The 19,327-nt window shown below is 48.3% G+C and overlaps 1 protein-coding gene across 3 annotated transcripts; it reads left to right on the forward strand.

Annotated features, from left to right (window-relative positions):
- The first annotated feature begins 451 nt into the window (after positions 1-451).
- On the forward strand, positions 452-19,206 carry agfg2 (ArfGAP with FG repeats 2). 3 transcript variants are annotated; one of them, XM_056300511.1, is made up of 14 exons: positions 452-994; positions 1,896-1,989; positions 3,816-3,931; positions 4,213-4,357; positions 4,856-4,976; positions 7,587-7,691; positions 8,160-8,192; positions 10,501-10,779; positions 12,473-12,545; positions 12,767-12,810; positions 13,030-13,122; positions 16,317-16,436; positions 17,577-17,647; positions 17,896-19,206. In XM_056300511.1, exons 1-14 carry the CDS (start codon positions 828-830, stop codon positions 17,941-17,943), a joined length of 1,509 nt encoding a protein of 502 aa, XP_056156486.1. In that variant the 5' UTR covers positions 452-827; the 3' UTR covers positions 17,944-19,206. The 3 variants fall into 3 exon arrangements, with proteins under 3 accessions (XP_056156486.1, XP_056156487.1, XP_056156488.1); XM_056300512.1 differs by lacking the exon at positions 8,160-8,192; XM_056300513.1 differs by lacking the exons at positions 8,160-8,192; positions 10,501-10,779.
- The last annotated feature ends 121 nt before the right edge of the window (positions 19,207-19,327 follow it).

The following is a 19,327-nucleotide window of genomic DNA, read 5'->3' on the forward strand; positions in this document are numbered from 1 at the left end:
GAAACGTTTCTGTGCGTCAATTGTACATCAGAACCACCGTAGCGTTTAAAATCCATTTAAAACCTGTTTTAAGTCCACTTTTCAGTAATATTTGTGCTAAGATTGTCTCCTCTGTCTGTCTGTCCTCTATCCACCTGTCTGTCCGTCTGTCTCCTCAGCTGGCCTCCGGAGTTCGCAGAAAGAAAGAGAAAACAACTAAATCTTGTCATCCCTCCAAAAGCGCCGCGTCTGCCTGGAAAGGAGACCGGTGCCAAAAAAAAGGGGGGGTGCTGCGTACGGTGCACGCAGGGAACGCAGCGGACGGAGGATTTCGCAGAGCGCCGCGAGAGAGAGAGAGAGAGAGAGAGAGAGAGAGAGAGAGAGAGAGAGAGAGAGAGAGAGAGAGAGCGCGCGAGAGAGAGAGATAGCGAGAGAGAGGAGGGTTTTTTTTCCACCACTCCGAGAGGGGAAATGCCGCAGCAGCGATGAATAAATGAATAACGACGACGTAAAAAAAAACTTGACAGGTCCTTCTCTCGCTTTCTCCACGTTGCACAGACAAGCCCGACGCGTGCATGTGGCCTCGGCACGGCGTCTTGTGCAGACCGCGTCATCTATACATGATCCTTCTCATCACTGTGCTTTTCTATCAGCATGTGTCTCACAATGCGGGCGTGATCAGGTACACTCCAGCAGACGGGCAGGCGAGGGGGAAAACCGGGGGCTAGCTAGCGGAGGGTTATACCGGCGATCGCAGGCCAGTTGTAAGCCACTCTCCACCGGACCGAACGGAGGAGAAGGGAGAAAGGGGGGGAGAGAGTGGAGGAACTGAGAGATAAGAGGGAATCATGTCGAACCGAAAACATCGAGACAACCAGGAGATCTGCGCCCGCAAGGTCCGGGAGCTGGCCCAGTCCGGAGTAAACAAACACTGCTTCGAGTGCGGCCAGCCCGGGGTGACTTACATCGACATCACCGTGGGCTGCTTCGTGTGCACGTCGTGCTCCGGAATGCTGTAAGTACAGTAAAAAGGGGCGATTATGTATATTACAGGGGGGGGGTTACGTTTTTATTTTTGCCACAAATTTGCCTATAACCGATTTTGATGATAACAGACGACAGCCTATACACGGCGAGACGTCACCCAGCGATGTTTGAAATGTAACGTTCGCAGAATTAGCGGGCGAGGTGAAAATAGCTTCTTGTGTCGCCTCCGGTTTGTGCGCATATTCATGTGCGCAGCGTCTCCTCATCTTGCTCTCATGCGCTTTCTTCCGATACAGCTCATAAGCCCAGACAGAGACCGCTACTTGGTCTATTCCGACACGTTTATAAGCGCCTGAGTTACGTTTCATTTCGTCATGGTATTCACAGGTTTGGCTTATCTCTTTTAAAGGTTCCCCCTTGTCCCCGTGTGTGCGTGCGTGTGTGTGTGTGCGTGTGTGTATGTGTGTGCGTGTGTGTGTGTGTGTGTGTGTGTGTGTGCACATTTTCTGTTCTGCATGTTTCAGGCCCAACACACCCCCTTTTGCTGGAGATTGCAATACTTAGTGGTCAGATTTCACGCAGTCTTGCACATTAATTCTGTCCCACTTTAATGGTCCGTGCTCCCATTCACAGCACAGAGAGAATGAAAAAAAGGGGCTCGCGTTAATGGAAACCCTCATTTCCGCACGAGTTTAGTCGCTAGCTTACCTGTCTTAGTGCATTTGACACGTTTGTTTCTCTTCGTCTCGGGTCAAACGTACACGTATTTTCTTCTTCATTTGATCTGACTGCATGTTCTCTGTCCTTTACAATTGGTAGAACTTGGGAATTTAGTTGGCCCGAACACTTGCACGTTTTCCTTTCTCTCATTTATTTTATTTTGTTTTTTTCGTTTTATCTGATTCCCTTTCTCCAACTCTCCGTCTCAGGAGAGGCCTCAACCCTCCACATAGAGTCAAGTCTATTTCCATGACAACCTTCTCCCAACAGGAAGTGGAGTTTCTGCAAAACCATGGCAACGAGGTGAGTGACAAGCCGCCTGCTTCAATCACCAGCGGAGTCAGGTGGGCAGGGAGGTGGGACTTAGTTTCCCTTAACAAAAAAAGCTCATGTCCTGCTTATTTTGAGACCGGTAAGGAGGGCAGGTCAACCTTTTGGTAGAAGACAAAAAGAAAAAAGAAAAAGGGAGCATTGTTAAGTCCAGTGTGTCTGGCCACTATGTCAGACGCCACAGCATTTGTCATAAATGAGACGTGACAAATGATGTGTTTCTGGTGGTTGCCGGTCGGACTTTGTGGCCGTGCTGTTTTTGGGAGGAATGAGGTTGCTCTGCCCTTTTGGTGCTGAGAAACAAATTGACCTGTGTTGTTCCACCCAAACCACACTTCTCCCTCCCTCTTGTTTTTATTTATTTATCTATCTATCTATCTTGCTGTCCGTCTGTCCGTCCGTCTCTCACATACAAACACACTATCCGTCTTATCTACATATATCTGTCTGTCTTGTCTATTTGTCTGTCTGTCACACACACACACACACACACACACACACACTGTCTGTCTCGTCTCTCTCTCTCTCTCACACACACACACACACACACACACTCGTGCTCATCAAGGGGTCAACGTCCTATCTAGCCAGACACAGGCACACTGCGGTGATTCATATGTCAATCAGCCTGCTGCCAGCCACAGTATGTTTGTAGTGACTCAGAGGCGTGAAGCACTGTGAGGAAAGGGCGGGATCCTCATTGTCCGGGGTCTCTTCCTACCGTCTCTAATGGCCAGTAAGTTGGCGGAGGGGTCGGTTAGAGTTAAGACGCGATTCACAGGCATGGGCCATTAAATGTGACGCTGAAGACTTTGCTCACACCATCTTAAGGCTATGACACTGATTCCCCGGTTATAAATAATGTGTGTGTGTGTGTGTGGGGGGGGTGGTATGTACCACGTGTAAAGCCATTTGTGCGGGGGCAAATATCTCACATGATGAGGAGCTTGATTAAACGATAAGGCTACAACACCAAAGACTGTCCTTTAGATGAAATATCGCTGTGACATGTTTACATGTAGATTTACATGAACATGGCGAAATATTTTGTTGTGATTTTGCTAGACCTCCGCCCTGGACTAAATTAGTTTGACTTCTCTTAAAGCTACAGTCTCGAAGATCTTTGTTTGTCCCCCCCCCTTCTTTCTTTAACTCACTGACGTCTGTGGTGGTACTGGTAATTGCGTCGGTCTATTCCCACACCAAATCCCATAGATCCCAGTTTCCAGTGCTGTTTCCTCAGTACCTTCCCACTGCTAGACATAAAAAAAACATGCTTGAACCTGGTTTTAGCTATTGATGCTACATTATCTGTTTGTACAGGTCTATCACAGGCTTGGTCTGGACTTCCTATTCAAACTCGCCACTACCTACCGCTTTCTTTCACATTCGGCTTCTGCAGCGAAGCCGTAAAACGCAATGCACCGTGGGATTTTTCCAGGGAAAGTCACGCCTGACAGTTTCAACTGAGAGCCGATTATCAGAGCGGATGACTCTTGCAAATTCATAGATTTACTGTTGTCTTAAATCTTGACACTGATTTGTGCACATGTACATCACTGGCAATTTAAATTGTGTTTTATTAGACGATAACCACCCCATTAACACTCATGCTTACACACACACACACACACACACACACACACACACACACACACACACACACACACACACACACACACAACTTATCCCTAACTTCACACTCTCCATACTTCCAGTAACATACAGTGTGTGTGTGTGTGTGTGTGTGTGTGTGTGTGTGTGTGTGTGTGTGTGTGTGTGTGTGTGTGTGTGTTCAGGTTGGGAGGAGGACCTGGCTCTGTATTTTTGACCCCAAGACGGACGGCTGCTCTGACATGAGGGACTCTCAGAAGTTCAAAGAGTTCCTCCAGGACAAATACGAGAAGAAGAAATGGTAAGAATGTCCCACAGGAAGTTCTGGCGCCTCTGTACACAACCTACTCCCAATATGAGGGGGAGGAGAGCGTGGGTGAGGGGGGAGGGCACAGGGTGGCATATGAGGCAAAACGAGATCTACAACAAATTACCGCGATTTGAGGACGATTCTCGTTCCAGAATGAGTATTGCTTTCAGTTACATCATTTTTGGGGCGTGAAACTGTATTTTGAATGTCGCATGTCGGTTAGGGGATCTGGAAAACCCCCTTTCTAAGAGTGGATGTCTCGTCTTTTCCAGGCATTTTTCCAAGAGTAAGAATCGAAGGGATGTGGAGGGTCCATGGAGTCCAGGTTTCCAGGCCTTGCCCCCTTCCCATGGCCCGCTGGCCAGCCAGGCCCCCTCCCATGCGATGCCCCCAAACGCCAGACCTACGAGGACACTGGTGAAGAGCACAAACCGCACACACCAACACATCAATACACACACACACACACACACACACACATATTGTATGAGCACTGACACACACAAGGTGACGGAGATAGAAACAGTCCTAGGCAGGTCTGATAGTGTGTGTGTGTGTATGTGTGTGTGTGTTTGATAGGAGAGAGAAATTTGGCCAAAAATAGATTAATTGAGTAGAGGAAAGGGTGACAGAGATGAAAGACGCAGGATGAGATAAGAAGTAAAAAAAAAAAAAAGAACGAAGAAAACTCTTAATAGGAGAGAGAGCGGAGTGACAGAGACTGATGGTCCGAGAGAGCAAAGACCAGGTAGCCTCGACATCAGAGCTACCGCATATGAGTTATTAAGAAAACATGAAAAGACCTTGAAAGCTCCTCCTTTCTTCTCTTCTCCTCACTTCTCTTGTCTACGTTTCACTTCTCTTCATCTCTTCTCACGTTCTGCCTTTTTCTTCTTGTTCTCCTCGACTCCCAAGTCCACGTCCCAGCTGCCATCCTGGGACCGCCCCCCTGCGGTCTCCCCCGCCGACATGAGGACGGATGTGTTCACGGCCCGGCCCTCGCGCTCTCAGAGTTTCAGAGACCCCCCTCTGAAAGGTAACCGGGCGTCTTTGCAGAGGCGACGGGCACCCGAAGAAACGTTGCTATGGAATATTCCGGACAAACAAACACCAAATATTTTTTCAATTTCTATTTTTCAAGAGGATAGCTCGGTTTCGGTTTTTACTATGTGCACTACGTACGTAGAGTCGGACAAACTCGTGGATACCGTTTTTTTTCTTGTCTGCGCGCAGTTCTAAGCTAGGTTGAATGACAAGTTTAGCCTAGCTTAGCTCAAGTGCTGGATGTGAACCTGGATCATTAGCAGCTTCTTCCACAAGAAGTGAAATACAACCGCCTCTGGAGCAGATCATGAATACTTTTTACTCGTTAGCCTAGCGTTGATATGACCGGATTAACCCACCAGGGGGCCCCAGGGCACACACGTCCACCCCCCCCCCCCCCCACCTCATCAGATAGGCTACGCAAACAATACTAAACACTGTTAAATGTAAAACTAATGCAAATACCCAACATGGTAGTCGACGCTCTGCCAATCTGCATGGGATTCGGACGCCGACTACAAAGTACATCACAATTTTGAATCACAAAACAAACAGAGATGAGAATAGCAGCTCACAGCATCAGTAGAGACTGTAGCTTGGGGCCCCGCATCAATAGAGACTTTGTAGCTTTGGGCCCTGCATCAGTAGAGACTGTAGCTTGCGGCCCTGCATCAATAGAGACTTTGTAGCTTGGGGCCCCGCATCAGTAGAGACTTTGTAGCTTGGGGCCCCGCATCAATAGAGACTTTGTAGCTTGGGGCCCCGCATCAATAGAGACTTTGTAGCTTGGGGCTCTGCATCAGTAGAGACTGTAGCTTGGGGCCCCGCATCAATAGAGACTTTGTAGCTTTGGGCCCTGCATCAGTAGAGACTGTAGCTTGCGGCCCTGCATCAATAGAGACTTTGTAGCTTGGGGCCCCGCATCAGTAGAGACTTTGTAGCTTGGGGCCCCGCATCAATAGAGACTTTGTAGCTTGGGGCCCCGCATCAATAGAGACTTTGTAGCTTGGGGCTCTGCATCAGTAGAGACTGTAGCTTGGGGCCCCGCATCAATAGAGACTTTGTAGCTTTGGGCCCCGCATCAATAGAGACTTTGTAGCTTGGGGCCCTGCATCAATAGAGACTGTAGCTTGGGGCCCCGCATCATGACGCAGGGTTGGAACAAACGTCCCTTGTAGGGTAAGATTGGGGATCCCTACTATACGTGAACACAATACCCCTAACCTTTTGGGGCCCCTGGTGGTCCGGGGCCCCAGGGCACTCGCCCGGCATGCCCGGTCAGTAATCTAGCCTTGACCGTTGACAGTTTTTTTTAACCAGTGTTTTCACAAGCACATGGAAAATCCTAAAGTTAAGATTATAGTTTGCTCTCAGTCTCATTCTTGCAAGAAAGAAGTGGAATGAGAAGTAGTGCGGCCACGACAAGGAAGTGTTTAGCAAGCTTGATCTAATTTTCTTGTTTATACTGAAATTAGAACAATGTTTACTTTTCTTAGACCAGCCATCAATCATCGGTGAAGTTTGAATGTTTATTTCCCCTCTTCTAAGAGGAACTGCTAATGAGCCCTATAGATATATTATGGTATTTTGTTCTAAGCTAGGCTAAACACACCGTTCAGCGTGCCTTCAAGCTTCACGCTCAAAAAAAGGCGTCCACGAGTTTATCTGACTATCTAGGCAGGACACAGTAAAAAAACAAAAAACAAATGCAAAACGGAAACCAAACAATAATTTTAATCCACCTCATTTTAACTTCAGCAAGCTTTCTCTTCCTCTTTCTTAAATTTTCTGTCCTGTTGCATGGCATGCCTTGATTTGAACAAATTTGGCACATGATATGTCAGTGTACAGATAAAAAGCAAGTACAGCAACTAGAATGAGTGAATTAATTAAAAGTTCAATAATTCAATCTGCTACTACGACTATGAGCGGTATTGTATCGGGATAGAATATGGCTATCGCCCTATCGAGATCCACGATTCTGTTGTCTCAACTCGTGATAATGAGCATCTCTGGAATTTCTCAAGATGAGGTCTGAAATGATCGACAAAGCAGTGGTGATGTAGACCTGTCATTGAATTCAAAGTGTCCCAGGTTGATTTTTTTTTCTCAACTCCTATCAAGAAAGGTGAATCAGTTCATCTGGACCTAATGTTTATTGAGAGAGAAACGTTCCATCACTCATCTAAAAGTGACCTCTTCAGTCTCAGCTAACTGCAGGTATCCCCACCCTTATAAACACAACTGCATAACGACCCCAACCAACCATCAGTTTCATATGCAAATATGGGCGTGACCGTTAATTAGAGTTACAATGGCCACGTGTACTAGTCACAGAGGAGTTGGGAATGTTCACAGCAATTGCAAGATGGCGACAGATGTACTCTTAGTCCCCCCCGCTTCCAATAAGGGTGGTGATACCTGCAGTCAGTTTAGACTGAAGAGGTCACTTAGATGAGTGATGAAACGTATCTGTCAATAAGCGATGTATCGAGAGGAACTGATTCAATGTTCTTTTATTTTCTTACCTGGCTCATTGAGCATGCATGAAGACATCTTAACTTTTGTGTTATTCTCGTCTCAATTTGTGCCTTCAACCCAGATCTGGGTCTGTGTGGGATCGAAAGACAACGTCCAGGCTCGCTAACGTCCACAATGGGATCCCAGAGCCACGTGCCGTCCTTCCCTGCTTTACCCCGACCCTCAGGTCTGTCATCCTCATCCTCTTCACCAGCACAATCGTAGTGTAGAAAGAAAACCACTTAGTGGTCTGAGTGGCTCCAAGTCTCATCTATGAAGGGTCAAGTGCAGGAATAATTCTTACCCAGTTAGTGTTTTTAAAACGACAGAAGGTAATGATACCGCACTGTCATTATCTTGGCTCATGTCATCGGCTTTCACAGTCGGTTGCCTTTGTGCCATTTTGCTAGCGCAGTTGAATTCAGCAGCAAGTGTGCTACAGAGGAGGCAAAGTGGGCTGAACTGGTCACCGATGTTGGCTGTGACATCTAGCAGAAATAAAGGGACAGCAGGTTCAAGTGATGCCAATGACCTCTCTCTTTCTCTCTATCTTTGTGTTTTTCTTCTTTTCTGTTTCCCCCCCTCCATCAAACGTATCTCTTTCTTCCTTCCATCTCCTCCCCATCTCTCCATCCCCCCCCTCCAACTCCATTAGCTAGTAGCACTTTCAAAAACCACTTCACCTTAGGTAAGGCACTGCAGAAAGCAACGCATTTGAGTGTGTGGCGAATGGCTTGGATCAATACACCTTTCCTTGCTCTGTCATCAATAATAAATATACACTGTATGGACTACACCGGCACTATTGTTTACGTGTAGCTGATTTTTTAATAATCACATAATGGAAAACACAAAAAAAGAAATAAATCAGAATACAGCAGAACAGCGAAAAGAGGGAGGGGAACATAACAGAATTAGAGCACTCAGAGGAATAATGTGGGTGTTGAGAATCTGTAGTGGGAAGCCCGCGCGCACATGCACACACACACTCTCTCTCTCGCTCTCTCGCTCTCTCGCTGCCTGCCAACATCCTACTCTGCAACAAGGGTCGATATTTCTGTTCGCCAGTCAGAACCTCACTTCAGAGTCCAGATCTGAAGGCTGGGAGGGTCAAGGAGAGACACACAAGCTTGCTGAGAGAGAGCGAGACCACGTTTAAAGCAGCACTATTTTTAGGCTATAGCCCGCTACCACCGTCAGCAAAGGGCCGAGTGAGATTTTGCGCCAGGTTGTGTCGAAGCAGCCGAAATGTAGGCCACCGTCATAATCGGGTAAAGCATATTAACATTCCAAACAAGTATCCAAGGAAGTAAGCCAAAATCTGCATTCACAAAGATAGGTCATATCGCTAAACTGTACCGGGCCAGTGGAGACTTCCTTGATATCCCAAAAATGTGGCATGCACACACACCCACACACACTTGACTTTTGCATGCTTTGGAGTTTTAGATAATCTCTGTCAGGTCTGGTCTGGTCTGTTTCTCTGGCCCTACGTATTCCTTCCAGAGAAGGAAACCAGGCTCTGCAGGCCACAGTTCATGCTTCCAATTGGATTTCGCCAACAAATTCAATTTTCATTTGTTTCCCACCCTAATGAGGTGCACTATCAATCTCTATTGGCTGACAATAGCATGCTTTGTGGCTAGTGTTTGTGTGATGCTTACGCTGGCCCCACACCCACAATGATGTTAATCCCCATTTCCTGCCATTGTTATGCTCTCACAATTGCATTTATTCTGTTAGTGTGTTGAAAACTGTCCAAGATTATGCCTGCTTGCTGCCGCACCTTTTGATTTATTGTTATTGCTTACCCATGAGAGGCATTAAGGAGGAGGCTGCAAGATCCCGGCCATTTTTAGCTAAACCAGCATATAACTTGTCTTATAGTGTAGAGAACGTATGAAATTCATCCATTTTACTTGGAGGTATCGTACAGGTCGGTTTATGTTATCTGACTTGAGGAGGGGAGTTATGGATGAACTGTGATACTACAAATTGGAAAGCCATTTTTGTCTTATAGATGGGTCACAGGACAGTTGCTGGGGGTTTGGGTTTGAATGTTCCAGTGTGCAGGTCAAAGCTGAAATCTGTGATTTTTCACCATTAATGAATAGCTATTCTATCGATTTGGACCGTGGGGTCAGGTTGCATAAAAGTAACTGGCATCTCTACAGTGGTTGGAGACTCTCTCCATATACCACGCTGTTGAAATTTTTGACCGTGTTGGACGAACACTGATGCAGCGGCAAACACGTCCCCACTCGAAACGGGAAGCAGGATTGAAACAGGATGTCGATGTGGTGATGCTTAAATTCTACTATCAATATTACAGTACGACAGTGTTCCCATATTAGTTGGATGTAGTTTGTAATACATTTGGGTGGCTCGGTGGTTAGCTCTGTCGCCTCACAGCAAGAAGGTCCAGGGTTCGAACACCGGGGTTTATCCAACCTTGGGGGGGGTCATCCCAGGTCGTCCTCTGTGTGGAGTTTGCATGTTCTCCCCATGTCTGCTGTGGGTTTTCTCTGGGCGCTCCGGTTTCCTCCCACCATCAAAAAGACATGCATGTTAGGGTTAATACTCCTGTCTGTGCCCTTGACCAAGGCATGGCAAGATGAACTGGAGTTGGTCCCCGGATGCTACACGGCGGCTCCCTCTGCTCCTAGCTACACAGCTAGGATGGGTTAAATGAGTGTAATTTCCCTACGGGGATCAAAAAGTATCTCAAAATTTTAAAAAAGACCAAAACAAATAGATTGTCTGTGTTAGTTTTGGTCCTGAGATCCATTTTTACAAGGGTGGGAAGTGTTTACTGCTGAGATGACAACACACCAGCCACAATGGCTGCACCTCACTGCCAATCCTCACTACCAGAGGGAGGGACAGACTGAGGAAATCACGGATTTCAGCTTTAAGCATACATACAACACCAGAGCCAAACAACGAAACTCAACTGTCTCCACGTTGAGGCTCACTCCTCTGCGTTTTGGTCTCAGGTCGCGCCGCCTCCGCTTCGGGTGGCACGGGGCCCTTCAGGGCCTTCCCTAAGTCTTTGAGTGTGGACTTTGGTGGTCTGAGCCACCCGCAGCACCAGTCACTGCCCCAGGCCCAGCATCAGCATCACGCCCTGCCCACTCAACATCAACAACAACATCACCAGCAGTCTGCCGGACCTGGCCAGGCCACGCCAGCTGTCACCGGCTCCAACTCACAGGACAAGTACGCTGCCGTGTCCCAGCTGGATAGTGTCTTCTCTGAGTCGACAACCCCCACAGGTGAGAGAGATGAGGTGTACGCTGCAGAGAGGGGAGTGAGAGCTTGTGTGTATGTAACCGTCATCGTTCTTACTGTTGCAAGAAGTTATTTGTTTTGGTCGCTGCTCTGGCTTCGCTGCAAGACGTTTGTTTCCCGACAGACTGGTAGAAAGCGATGCAACCATGTCATCCACAAGCGCGTAGATAGACACCAATGAAAGTGGAGCCTCCGTAATGTGGAGGTTCTGAACAGCTACCGAACTTTGTGGACCGGATCTCTAATCGCAGACCTGAGCCGTGGCTTTGCAAGACTAATGGTCATTAAATGATTAAAGCCATCCCGGCCAGGGCAGAAATTTCCAAAGCAGCTGCTAGCGCCGGTAAATCCAAATGTCTTCTTTAACAATTTCATGATGAAATATATTTTTAGCGCGGCGCAGTGGTTAGCACGGTCGCCTCACAGCAAGAAGGTCCTGAGTTCAAGCCCCCGGGGTAGTCCAGCCTTGGGGGTCGTCCCGGGTCGTCCTCTGTGTGGAGTTTGCATGTTCTCCCCATGTCTGTGTAGGTTTCCCCCGGGTGCTCCGGTTTCCTCCCACAGTCCAGAGACATGTAGGTCAGGTGAATCGGCAGTACTAAATTGTCCCTAGGTGTGAATGTGTGTGTGTGTGTGTGTGTGTGTGTCAGCCCTGTGGCGGCCTGTCCAGGGTGTCTCCCTGCCTGCCGCCCAATGACTGCTGGGATAGGCTCCAGCATCCCGTGACCCTGAGAGCAGGATAAGCGGTTTGGATAATGGATGGATGGATGTATTTTTAGCATAGATAGAGAGCTAAGACTAAATCAAAATGGGTGAAGCGGAAGCGACGAAGTTCTTCTGGTCTTATGAAGGGTCACTTGCTTATAGTAATGTAAGTAGTATGTGGTGCATACTGCATTATACTTACTACATAGATTGCCCAATTAGTATATAGTATACACCTTTTACTTTCAGTGTGTAGCACGTGTTGAGAATTTGGACAGCATTAAGGTTAGTGAGTGCAAGCTCGTATCTTGTCTGTTGATTTATGGTTTGAATGAGACGTAAGGTACAGGGAAGAGTGGTTCATGAAAATGGAGATGGAAGGGAGGAAAGGGGGAGAGCGAAAGAGAGAGAGTTTATCGATTTGCATGTATGTGTGTTATGCTCAGCTCAACTATATTGCATAACGTCCTTGCTCAGAATGCCAAGGCTTTTAGCAAATGAATTATCTCCATTGTTGGTTTTTCCTCTCTAGATGTTGCACAGTCCTGTCCCCCCCCCCAAAAAAAGACTGTTAATACGATTTAATCTGTTTAAAACAGCTGCATATTGATAACAGCCAAGGTAGGTGCGTGCACAAGCGCAGGGATTTATTGCGAAGATCTCTGATCTTGTCTGTGTTGTTTTCTGTCTTCTTAACGGCCTCTGTTGGCTTGCGTCGTCGGGAGGCCATCGATTCCCTGCCGTGGCTTACTTTGATTAATATCAGGCTGAGCAGAGAAAATGTGTTTTATGTGAAGTACCTGCGTTGCTGTTGTGCTTCAGAAGTGAGCAGACTTCAGGTCAACAGCTTTGAACCCTGTATGTGACATGGAAAGCACACCTCCCAAAATAATAGCCCTTGATCCCAGTGATTAGCCCTCGTTAGAGCCTTTTGGTCGTTGCAGCGTTGAACGTATTTTTAATATTTGCTTTTAGCTCCCCCTAGTGGGCCTCCGCAGTACAGCACCATCTTTGGCAACAGGCTCTCATCCAGCTCCACTCCCGCAAGGTAAAACAAACATAACTGAGCCTTACAATTCATTTTTTTTCTTTCTTTTTTTTCTTTTTCTTTTTTTGTCTTGTAAAATAATATAAAAATGAGCGGATGTGTCTCGTTACGTCTCATTAGGTCTCGGGCGCTCTGCGCCTTTAACAGTTATATAATGGCAGACCTCCGCCTTAATATTTGTTTTTCTTCCTTATCTTCTCCTCCTCTCTCCTTTTCCCCAGTTCCCCGGGTGTTGACGCAGTCTCCGGCTCCCAGACATTTACAAGTAGGTTAACAAGTTAGTTTGCCCTCACCTCTCTCGTCTCTGAAGCCATTCAGCCAAATCCTGTCAAAATGCAAAACCGGCCAACTCAGGGCCGCCGGCCGGCTTTTGGCGGCACAGCTTGAGTAGCTGGGGATTTGTCCTGTTAACCCTGAACACTGTCAGTTTTCTCCTTGTGACATCCCCTCCCTTACCTGCCCCCCCCCCGCTTCTGTATTCTAGACTTCCCCAACCCTTTCAGCTCCGGGTCCAGCTCCACACCCCAGCAGCCTGTTGCCCTCTCCCCCAGTAACCCCTTCAGCCCCGGCTCTGGAGGTAAGGCGCACGTTCTGCACAAAAACAAAACAAAACACTCGTTTAAACCCGAAAACGTCTCTCCTCCCCTGCAACAGCCAGGGGCCGGTGTGTGTGTACATCGGCCGTACTAAATTGTCCCTAGGTTTGAATGTGTGTGTGTGTGTGTGTGTGTGTGTGTGTGTGTGTGTGTGTGTGTGTGTGTGTGTGTGTGTGTGTGTGTGTGTGTGTGTGTGTGTGTGTGTGTGTGTGTGTGTGTGTGTGTGTGTGTGTGTTGGCCCTGTGATGGCCTGGCGGCCTGTCCAGGGTGTCTCCCCGCCTGCTGCCCAATGACTGCTGGGATAGGCTCCAGCATCCCTGCGACCCTGAGAGCAGGATAAGCGGATAATGGATGGATGAATATACACTGCTCAAAAAAATAAAGGGAACACATAAGCAATGCAATGTAGCTCCAAGTTAATCACACTTTTGAGATATCAACCTGTCCAGTTAGGAAGCAACACTGATTTGTGAATCAATTTCACCTGTTGGTGGAAATTAGACAATTTGCAAGACAACCCCTATAACAGGAATGGATTTGCAGGTGGTGGCCACAGACCATTTGCCTGTCCTCATCTTTTCTGGCCGATCTTTGGTTAGTTTTTCATTTTGCTAGTGCCCTCACCACTAGAGGTGGCATGAGGCGGTATCTGCAACCTACAGAAGTTGCTCAGGTAGTGCAGCTCATCCAGGATGGCACATCAATGCATGCTGTGGCAAGAAGATTTGATGTGTCTCCCAGCACAGTGTCCAGAGCATGGAGGAGGTACCAGGAGACAGGCCAGTACACCAGGAGACGTGGAGGGGGCCGCAGGAGGACAACAACCCCGCAGCAGGACCGCTATCTGGTCCTTTGTGCAAGGAGGAACAGGAGGAGCACTGCCGGAGCCCTACAAAACGACCTTCAACAGGCCACTAATGTGCAGGTTTCTGCTCAAACAGTGAGAAACAGAATGCATGAGGATGGTATGAGGGCCCGACGTCCACAATTGGGGCCTGTGCTCACAGCCCAACACCGTGCAGCCCGATTGACCTTTGCCAGAGAACATCTTGGTTGGCAGATTCGCCATTGGCGCCCTGTGCTCTTCACAGATGAGAGCAGGTTCACACTGAACACATGTGACAGACGTGAGAGAGTCTGGAGACGCTGTGGAGAACGTTCTGCTGCCTGCAACATCCTCCAGCATGACCGGTTTGGCGGTGGGTCAGTGATGGTCTGGGGAGGCATATCCTTGGAGGGCCGCACAGACCTCTACGTGCTAGCCAGAGGTACCATGACTGCCATTAGGTACCGGGATGAGATCCTCAGACCCATTGTCAGACTGTATGCTGGTGCAGTGGGCCCTGGGTTCCTGCTCATGCATGACAATGCTCGTCCTCATGTGGCCAGAGTGTGTCAGCAGTTCCTGTATGTCGAGGGCATTGATGCTATGGACCGGCCTGCACGTTCCCCAGACCTGAATCCAATCGAGCCCCTCTGGGACATCATGTCTCGTACCATCCGCCAACGCGATGTCGCACCACAGACTGTCCAGGAGTTGACCGATGCCCTGATCCAGGTCTGGGAGGAGATCCCTCAGGAGACCATCCGTCGTCTCATCAGGAGCATGCCCAGACGTTGTAGGGAGTGCATACAGGCACGTGGAGGCCACACACACTACTGAGCCTCATTTTGAATCGTCTTGAAGAATTTCCACAGAAGTTGGATCAGCCTATGTTCTCATTTTCCACTTTGATTTTGAGTATGATTCTGAATCCAGACCTTAATGGGCTAATGATTTTGATTTCCATTGATCATTCTTAGGTTATTTTGCTCTAAACACATTCCTCTGTCTAATAAATAAAGATTTTCAGCTGAAATATTTCATTCATCGAGGTCTATATTGTGTTTTTAGGTGTTCCCTTTATTTTTTTGAGCAGTGTACATATATATATGTGTGTGTGTGTGTGTGTGTATATATATATATGTATGTATGTATACATATATACACATACATACATACATATACTTTTCCTAAGTAATGAGTTTGGGCACGTGATAGAATTGTCCGGTCAAGCTGTTGTGTATGTTGTGTATGCTTTTGTTTGTTTGAATTTTTGTTTGTTTGCTTTTTCTTTCCTTCTTCTGTATTCGTCCAGTCCAGGCTGGATGCTGTATATCATTTTGTTAGTTTGCTTCTCTTTCTTTTTTTTGAGGGGGGGGGGGTAATCCCCCTTTTTCTCCCCAGTTGTACCCGTCCAATTACCCCACTCTTCCGAGCCGTCCCGGTCGCTGCTCCTCCCCCACTGCCGAGCCGGGGAGGGCTGCAGACTACCACATGTCTCCTCCGATACATGTGGAGTCGCCAGCCGCTTCTTTTCACCTGACAGTTAAGAGTTTCACCAGCAGGATGTAGCACATGGGAGGATCACGCTATCCCCCCCTACCCCCCCCCCGCGAACAGGTGCCCCGACAGACCAGAGGAGGCGCTAGTGCAGTGACCAGGACACATACCCACATCCGGCTTCCCACCTGCAGACACGGCCCATTGTGTCTGTAGGGACGCCTGACCAAGCCGGAGGTAACATGGGGATTCGAACCGGCGATCCCCGTGTTGGTAGGCAATGGAATAGACCACCATGCTACCCGGATACTTTTTTTTTCTTTCTTTCATTATTTCTTTCTTTCTGTATTTGTCCAAAACAAATATTGTGCCTGTTAATTAGTCCGTTTGTTTTTCTTTCTTTCTTTTCTTTGAAATTTGTCCAGTCAAGGTGTTGTTTACTCTTTTGCTTGTTAATTAATTACTTATTAGTTTTTCTTTGTCTTCCTTTTTCTTCATTCCTTTCTTTCTTCTTCTTTCTTCCTTCCTTTCTTCATTTATTTGTGTTTGTTTTGTTGTGTGTTTGTTTCCTGATAAAGGGTTTATTTGTATAATCCTTTATATAACCAGGAAGTTCACTTGTGATTAAAAGTCTCTTTTTCCAGGGAGGTCACGGCCGCACAAAACACGTGTTAAAACACACAGAGTCCTAAAGACGACAGTCCATGCAGCTTCCCGGGTGTGGCTACCGGGTCACACTGTGTGGGCCGGGCCAGGCCGTGCTCTCACTGGAGAATCGCACAACCCCCACACGAGGTTCCTACTGTTAAATGTGTACGTGTCTTTTTGTTGTTGTTGTTGTTTGTTTCACAGGTGACTCCAGTGCGTTTGTGACTTCGCCCAACTCTGTTTTCCCCCCGTCCACCACCCTCCCCGCTCCAAACACCCAGAATGCATTTCCTCATGAGTCAACAACCAACCAGGAAGCCAATGGTGAGTTGATAAAGGTGTTCTGCCAGCACGTTGGGTCACTGCTCTGATGCGTGTCTCGCTTTCTGTATTGGAGAAGAAGTACACACTTGTTTTCAGTCTGTCTCCATCTGCTCACACGCAAGAAAAGGATTTAAAAAAGGGTGTCGAGGGGCGTCCGGGTGGCGTGGCGGTCTCTTCCGTTGTCTACCAGCATGGGGATCGGCGGTTCAAATCCCCGTGTTACCTCCGGCTTGGTCGGGCATCCCTACAGACACAATTGGCCGTGTCTGCGGGTAGGAAGCCGGATGTGGGTATGTGTCCTGGTCGCTGCACTAGCGCCTCCTCTGGTCGGTCCAGGCACCTGTTCGGGGGGGATGGGGAACTGGGGGGAATAGCGTGATCTTCCCACGCGCTACGTCCCCCTGGTGAAACTCCTCACTGTCAGGTGAAAAGAAGCGGCTGGCGACTCCACATGTATCGGAGGAGGCGTGTGGTAGTCTGCAGCCCTCCCCGGATCGGCAGAGGGGGTGGAGCAGCGACCGGGACGGCTGGAAGAGTGGGGTAGTTGGCCAAAAATTCAATTGGGGAGAGAGAAAAAAGGAGGGGGGGAGGGTGTCGATATAGAGGATGGTGATAGTACCATACCCACATATTACACATAGATAACATGGACTAGATGGGTGTTTGATGACTTAATATGCCAAGCTCGTCTTTTCGTATTGAGTCATGTCGAGGTGAGAAAGAGAGGCTATAACTAAAGTCAGGACACCTCGATATGTTTGGATCATTTATTTGACCATAATTAACACCGCTAGCCAACGGCACTGGCCGCTTGCCACTAGTCAACTGGCCGCCAGTGTGGTGTCCATACACAATGTGAGTGCGGCTACAGATGGAAAGCACTCAGTATGGGTGGCGGCTAGGTGCCAGCCATGATTCCCTCCTTCACAGGCGGCTATAGGACCCTCAGCCTATCGCACCCCAGGAACACCCATTCACACACCCGCTTCACAAGGCCGCCGCTGGCACCGCAGCCACTCTGTGCCACCATTGTGTTGCGGCTTTGCGTTTTCAGCGCTGCTTTGATTTCGTGGAGGCCGTTTCGTCTCCCGGGCCCGCCTGCAATGAAAAGCGCGTCTGTGCTGTGCTGTCTGCTTTCAGGTTTTGCCTCTTTCGCCGCGTCCAGCTCTCAGCCCAAAGTCCCTCGGCCAATGTCGGTGAACCCGTTTACTGTAAGTACCCATTCACCTTCCTCTAAACGAGTGGCGCTGAGTGCACTTGGGGTGGGCCGCTTAGGAAGCTGGAAGACACCGAAGGAGGGCAGGGAGGGGAAAGACTGCATAATTGGTGTTTTTTGTTTGTTTTTTTTGGTTTTTTTTACAAGTCCCCCCCCCCCACCCTCTCTGCAAGACCCCACAAATGTGGTAACCTCTGTCCCTCGCTCTCTCTCTCTCTCTCTCTCTCTCTCTCTTTCGCTCAGGGGAATGTTTACCCCAGTAGGGGGACGTCGCGGAATCCTTTCATCTGATACTGCCACCCCCTCCTCGCCCCATGCCCTTCCACCCATCCCATCTCTGGGAGAAAAAGGGAGGAGGAAAGAAGAGAGAGAGAGCGAGAGAGCACTGAGCGGAGGAGCGAACTTGAGGATCGGCTGCCATTTCAATGCCTTTGGAGTATTTTCGCCCTCTGAGAGAGGGCTGATGTCCACACAGCCAACCAACCCCCCCTCCTCCTCCTCCTCCTCCTCCCCCACAACGCTGGATGTGTTTACGTGTTACTTGTCCGTGTGTATTTGTAAAAGAAAACGACAATAACAACAACAACAACAACAACAAAAAAACAACCAAAAAAGGAACACGTGAGTGAAACTGTGTGTGAAACGGCGTACGTATGAGGACGCCGATGAGCACGTGTGCGTGCGGTCGGTCGGTCGGTCGCCTGCTGTGTTTGTTCCACGTGACGTCGATTAAAGGTGTTTGTGTGCCAATAGAAGCCACCTCAGGGCCCTGTGGGATTCACGAGTTGAGGACGCCTCTGTGATCTTGACCTGCAGAGACACACACACACACACACACACATGCAGACACACACACAGTTGCTGCTGCTAGCTGCTGCCATCGCCTGCTTTCGTGTGAGAACCTGCCTCACCAACAAATCCACGAGCTTCGCCCCCCATGCTTGCCTTTTTGATCAATCTCTCAGTTGAAAAAGTCCAAAAAAGAAAGAGGAAGAAAAAAAAGAAAGAAAGTGGAAATCCTGTCCAACACTAGCCATATAAATCTGTCCGGCTCGTTGACCGTGTAACAAATGGGACACTTGTCATCGAGCTGGAGACAGATGCCGACCCGGCGTCGAGAGACGGATCGACGTCGAGCACGCCGAAGCATCGGTTACAACGGCCTTTAAGGGCCCGGGGGAGCCAAGCTCACAGACAGGCGGGGGTTCTCCATCGTGTGTTTATGTGGAACATGTTTGTATGTGTCACTGTATCAGGTTCCCCTCTGGGGGAGGGGGGGGGGGTCATCTTTCAACTCTCAGGCTGCATGCGCTTGGAGGGCTAAAAGGAGATGCTCCTGAATGTAAAAGCAATTTCAGAATAACTAGGTGTGTGCTTCATCGCGCCATTTAATGGACCAAAATGTTTCATGTTCTGTTTTATTATTTTTTGATTTTTTTTGTTTTTTTTTTGTTTTTTTGTTTTTCTCCCGGGCGGCATGGAGGCCAGGTTGATTTTCTTTTCTTTTGCAAAAAAAAGAAATATGTGTGTGAGAACGTCTTTGTAAAGACATGTACCCCATGTTCATAAAATCAATTTGTTGCTTCTTTAGTCAGATTGGAGTCTGAATATTTGTGTGCGTGCCTGTGTACGTACACGGGTGCATGCATGCACTCGCTTCCGTACGTGCGTGTGC

Source organism: Lampris incognitus, chromosome 20 (genome assembly GCF_029633865.1).
Source record: "Lampris incognitus isolate fLamInc1 chromosome 20, fLamInc1.hap2, whole genome shotgun sequence".
Taxonomy (NCBI): Eukaryota; Metazoa; Chordata; class Actinopteri; order Lampriformes; family Lampridae; genus Lampris; species Lampris incognitus.

Excerpts from the sequence above, each read along its gene's own strand:
- agfg2 (XM_056300511.1), top strand. The coding sequence starts at position 828 with ATGTCGAACCGAAAACATCGAGACAACCAGGAGATCTGCGCCCGCAAG. Across the intron at positions 1,990-3,815 it reads TGCAAAACCATGGCAACGAG|GTTGGGAGGAGGACCTGGCT; the intron begins GTGAGTGACAAG and ends GTGTGTGTTCAG. Across the intron at positions 17,648-17,895 it reads TGTCGGTGAACCCGTTTACT|GGGAATGTTTACCCCAGTAG; the intron begins GTAAGTACCCAT and ends TCTTTCGCTCAG.